At 40.1% G+C, this 5,503-nt stretch overlaps 1 protein-coding gene across 5 annotated transcripts; it reads right to left on the reverse strand.

Moving 5' to 3' along the window:
• Positions 1-469: 469 nt before the first annotated feature.
• On the reverse strand, positions 470-5,503 carry otpa (orthopedia homeobox a). 5 transcript variants are annotated; one of them, XM_026176891.1, is made up of 3 exons: positions 5,180-5,503; positions 4,215-4,678; positions 470-1,940 (listed from the first exon to the last, which is right to left on the reverse strand). In XM_026176891.1, the coding sequence occupies exons 1-3, from the start codon at positions 5,214-5,216 to the stop codon at positions 1,419-1,421; spliced, it is 1,023 nt and encodes a 340-aa protein (XP_026032676.1). In that variant the 5' UTR covers positions 5,217-5,503; the 3' UTR covers positions 470-1,418. The 5 variants fall into 5 exon arrangements, with proteins under 5 accessions (XP_026032676.1, XP_026032677.1, XP_026032678.1 ...); XM_026176892.1 differs by having other exon boundaries at positions 4,215-4,630; positions 5,141-5,503; XM_026176893.1 differs by having other exon boundaries at positions 4,215-4,630; positions 5,180-5,502.

The raw sequence follows: 5,503 nt of genomic DNA on the forward strand, positions 1-5,503 counted from the left end.
GCATTCAGTGTGGAAGTGCTCATATAGATATATATCTATATATATATCTATGTGTGTGTGTACATATATATATATATATATATATATATATATATATATATATATATATATATATAGATAGATAGATAGATAGATAGATAGATAGATAGATAGATAGATAGATAGGTAGGTAGGTAGGTAGGTAGGTAGGTAGGTAGGTAGGTAGATAGATAGATAGATAGATAGATAGATGGATGTAAGGCAAAGAAGTTAACAGCATCACAAATAACGCAAACTTACTTTTTTGTAGAATAATTATTTGCTACTTAAGCCTAACTTCAATGTTCATTGCTGCCTCTTTTTTTTTTTTTTTTACTTAAATAAGTTTATACCAGATAGAGAATTTGATACAGTTAACGCTAAACAAAAATTTCAGATTCATCACTACAATCATTTAAAATCTAAATACCTTTTGGACTGAGCTTGTAAAGAAACGAGGGTTAATTCGTGTTGTGGCATAATTGAAAATGGTTTTTATTTGATCATTTACACTGAATTGATATAAACATGTCCATGAAACAAAACGGTTCAAACATTTAAGAAAGTCATAGCTGAGAATAAGCACAGACATAATTTTGGAAACATAAGTTATCACAAACTGACCAAATGGGAACAAGAGTGCTTCCGCTACACAAAACATCCTATATAACAGATTATAGTTAAGTCACTTTCAATGTCTTAATTCAGAGTATTTCCCCCCTTTTTATTTTTGCTTTGGACAGCACATGCAGTCAAGTCTTTAATTTATTTATTTTTTTACCCCCGTTCCTGTCAAATCAGTCTCCCTCCTGGTGAATCGTCCATGTTTTCCTTCTTTTAAATCTCCAGGTGTGTGGCTTTTGCGTGGCCAGTGTGCATCCCTTTGGTCTTATAGAGTTGCATGCTGTGCAGCAGGAGGGGGGGAAAGGGGGAGATTGAATCTGTGATCTAGTTTTTGTAGTTAAAAGTATCCACAGAATTTGTCTTCAAAAACCTTCAGTCACCGAGCAAATATAACCGAGTGCCCCGCGGCAATCATGGCCAGGGCTGGATGTGCCCAATAAATAAATAAATAAGTGAATAAATACCGAACTCACGCATCGGTTCGTTTAAATAGAGAAATAAATAGCTGATCGAGGCTACATGCGAAATAATAAATTATAGCCTAAAACAGAACCAGTCCTATGGTTAATAAAGGCCAAAGGGCCCAATGAATAATGTCAGTTCTCCCCCTCTTTCTCGTGAACTGGGTAGAAGAAGAAGAAAAAATGTTATCTGAACAAATATCCCGGGTGTATTTGTCCCACTGTGCCTCTTTGGGTGGACTGGGTGGGTAAGAACAAAATGCACAAGATCTCTGTAGTTGGTGAAAGAAAAGCTCGTTGCGCTGACTGTCGTCACTAGGTGAAGCTCATGGATACTGTGTGCTCCAGCGCTTTGCGGCGCAGAGAGGCGATGCTTGTCCCTCTCCAGACGTCACTGTCCGGGGAGCTACACAGCTGAGGCGACCCGGTCACGTTCGTCGGGCCAGATAGAGACGCGGGGACCATTCCGGGGAAAGTGGGCTGGTAGAGGTGCGACTGCAGCCCGGAGCCGTTCGACGACATGTTGGATAGACCCATGGAGTTGGGCGGTGGTCCGGCTCCAAGGCTGCACTGAGACAGGGACTGCGCCATGGCCTGCTGGCGGCCCAGAGCGGGCGGGAGCTGCAGCTGAGACACGCCAGGCATACCTGCCGTGGCCCAGCGGGTGTCGTTGGCGTGGAAGGAGCAGAGGCTGTCGCCCATAGCCGCTGCTGCCGCAGCTGCGGATGGGAACTGAGGCAAACCGTGGTGCGTCGGCAGCAGAGTCCCCGGAGCCCGGAACACGTTGGTGGTCTTCTTGCGCTTCTTCCACTTAGCCCGTCGGTTCTGGAACCAGACCTGCAGACAAAGACGGGAGGAGTCAGGGGGAGCTGAGTCAGTGACTTTAGTGACAGGTCACGTTACCAACGCTGGGAGCACCAATAATAATAATAATAATAATAATAATAATAATAATAATAATAATTATATATATATATATATATATATATATATATATATATATATATATATATATATATATATATATATATATATATATATATATATATTTTTTTTTTTTTAAAAGGTCATGATATCAATGTGTGATCATGGAAATGCACCAGCAATAAATCACAGCAGAAATACACAGATTTATGAATTTTGGTTAAATTCTCAAATAACAGCTGTTTGCAGTAATGAGTGAACATTCACATTAATGTTGAAATGACACTAAAGAGTACCAGGTTTTATTTTTATATTATTTTAATTATTCATTGCCGTTGACATCGTGGTGCCGATTTTTATTTATTTTTTTTAATTTCTTTTAAGAAAGAGAGAGAGAGACCTATTTATTTTTTTAAGGTTCAACCAGATTTTTATGTTAAATATTTTCTACTTTAAAGTTATTTTGTGGGCTATTTATTATTATTATTATTATTATTATTATTATTATTATTATTATTATTATTATTATTATTATTATTATTATTATTATTATTTGTAGCAGTAGTAGTAGCAGTGGTCGTATAGTTTGAGCCACATTTTTTCAGATTCCTGTGCTACATCCGGCCTGGGATAAAAAAGGCAATGTTATTGCTGCTGTAGAGCGGTGGTTTGCTCTGTTAGTCCCGGAGTCCCCGTGCTTCTGTGGGTCTGGCTGTAAGCGGGCGTCTATGATTAATGTGAAGATTTGGTTGAGAAAGTGGGGCGCAGTAATAAGAACGGGACAATCGCACTCTCTTTCCCCGGAGTAACCCAGCCGTGAAATCCGGCCTGAAATGCATTACACTTCAAAGGAAAGAAAACGCAATTTCTCATCCCCCCTTAAAAAACAGAAATAAAAATGAGACAGGGTGCATCTTCAGCGCGTCCGGCATTAAGACGCAGACAGCGGTGACAGGCCCATCGCTAAATCGAATCTGGATCTTGCTTCTTATTTTCAGCGCTGTCATAATAGCAGATGAGCGTCATTTCGCTAATTTTGATTTTATGTAAATGGCGGAGGGACTGAATGGACTCTTGCAATAATAGTAATGATTATTATGGGGTATTATTTCACATGCGAGCGATCCAAGCGCAATTTCCGTTCTCATCCAATAAGGCGCAAGAGTGAGCCACTGAAGTGGCAGCATTACAGCGAGAATGAAATGCAGTCTGATGAAGTTGTAGACTGACCATCACTGTTAGTTCAGGACTGTTAAAAGGTTGATACGAGGCGATTAATCGAGTATAATAAAGCTGCCGTCAGCATTTGGTTCCCTGTAGATGGATTACATGCGGCAGACACTGGAATTTGGGCCATTTTAATAAGTAAACATTAAAATAAAGCAACCTCGGTTTTTAAAAGAAAAGTGATATTTTATAAAGTTTGAATAAAATCAAATAAAATACTACAAACAACCCAATTAATGCACCTTTTTTTATAACGAAAGAATGGCATGTTAGTATCAAGCTTTTTTAATAACACCTGCACTCGTTATGTTCAATGCGAAGATAAACCGCAGTGTGTGTTTAACATTAAAAATAATTAAACTATAAAAACCTAATAATATTAATAATAGGCGGATGCCATAAAACGTCGTTTATTTTATTTTATTTTTTACAGTGACTACAATTCTGTGAAATACTAAAACTTGTTTTTTGCATTCCTTCTTAGGCAATATTTTTGATATGTCAACCAAGCAATAAGCTTGATTATTTGCACAAATTGATATAACACATTCCTCTAGCTTAGAATTTGGTTTTTGTGAGAAAAAATAAAAGAGTAAATTAAACAAAAGAATCTAAAATCTTAACCCTGACTGCTTTTTTTGTTTTTTGTTTTTTGTTTTTGTTTTGCATCCTAATAAAGTGTTTCGGTAAGCTTCCTCTAAAGAGCCGTTGTAGCGTCTGCAGAGTAACTTAATTGTGTTATGTTGCAGTAACTATTGAGCTCCAAATGAAAGCATTTGGGCTTTTTTTTTAATAGTTCAATATTTAATCACTTTAATGTGCAGGTATTATTTTTGTTGCATTTTCGGTACTCCGGGAGATTTTATTTTTAACGCCTGTATGTTTCAAATCTGGGCTTTCAAAAGTTCATTTTCTTCATTTTCATTTCTTATCAACATCACACTCCCAGCCGCCTCCCACCTGCACTCTGGACTCCGTCAGGCCGATCCTCAGAGCCAGTTCCTCCCGCATGAAGATGTCAGGGTAGTGTGTTTTGGCGAAGCTCCTCTCCAGCTCGTTGAGCTGCGCCGGCGTGAAGCGGGTCCGGTGTCGCTTCTGTTTCTGGGGCTGCTGCCCTCCAGACTGGTTGGGGTTGTTGTTGCTGTTGTTGTTCTGCTGCTGTTGCTGCTGTTGTTTGTCCTGCTCTTTGCTGTTCACCTGCACCGGGTTGGATCCCCCGCCGCTGGTGATATCGTCACCCGGGAGCATCGTAGTCCCTTCCACGCCGTCCGGGCCCGGGCCGAGCTCCCCGGAGTGTCCCGGGTCAGGTCCCCCACCGCCGAGCCTGCATTTCAAAGCCTCCCTGTGGCCCAGGAGCTCCGCGGCATCCTTCATCCCTGCACAGACAACCGCAGCAGGTGAGAGCTGCACATTAAACACTTGGTCTATACAGGAAGGAAAAGGAACACGTTAGGCAAATGCAGTGACATATTCAAGTGCACACAACAAGCATGCCTTACATGCGAAAAGGCGAATTTAGGAGCCGCTGAAGCATTGTTTAGGCTGCAGTAGAGGATGAAGCAGTTGTTGTGCATGCTTTAAACGCCTCAACACAAATACAGACATTTAAAAAAAGAAAAAAAAAAAAAGAACAGAAACAGCCACTGCAGCTATTTTCAAGAGACAGCATGCACATTGCAATCTGCTCCTTAAATACTCTTCATTCAATTTGATCACACTGGTATCTTGGAAAATTGTTAAATCAAATTACGCAGTAATATAATAATAATAATTACTTTTCCAATGAATTAAGCGAGTTTAGCTCACTTCAGCCCCATTAAGATCACATAAGAAGCAAATTGACCATTTCTGAGCTTGATTTAAGATTAGAAGTTCCTCCAGCTTACAGTAGAGTTGAAGACCGGAGTTTGGTGATGTTAACTCACCGAGGCGAGCATCCAGGAGGTCGGCATGAGATAGCATTGCGCACCGCTCCAGGGCGAAATGCTATTCCCAAAAAAAAAAAAAAGGAAACGAAAAAAAGAAAAAAATCTCTATGACTTTAACCTATTTAAGAAAAATATATAGCCTAAATGAAAGCAAATTCGGTTTGTGGTTAAAAGGGAGGTTCGTTGCATTATAATGTAGTTTAGCGAAATGGGGAGGCGCTTAACAACGGAATGAACCCATGAGCTTCTCCAAACGAGGACCAATCAGAGTTGAAGCCTGAGGTATGTCAGCTTTAGCCCGAGACCCGAGCACCCACTCCA

This window comes from Astatotilapia calliptera, chromosome 7, assembly GCF_900246225.1.
Source record: "Astatotilapia calliptera chromosome 7, fAstCal1.2, whole genome shotgun sequence".
NCBI classification, from domain to species: domain Eukaryota; kingdom Metazoa; phylum Chordata; class Actinopteri; order Cichliformes; family Cichlidae; genus Astatotilapia; species Astatotilapia calliptera.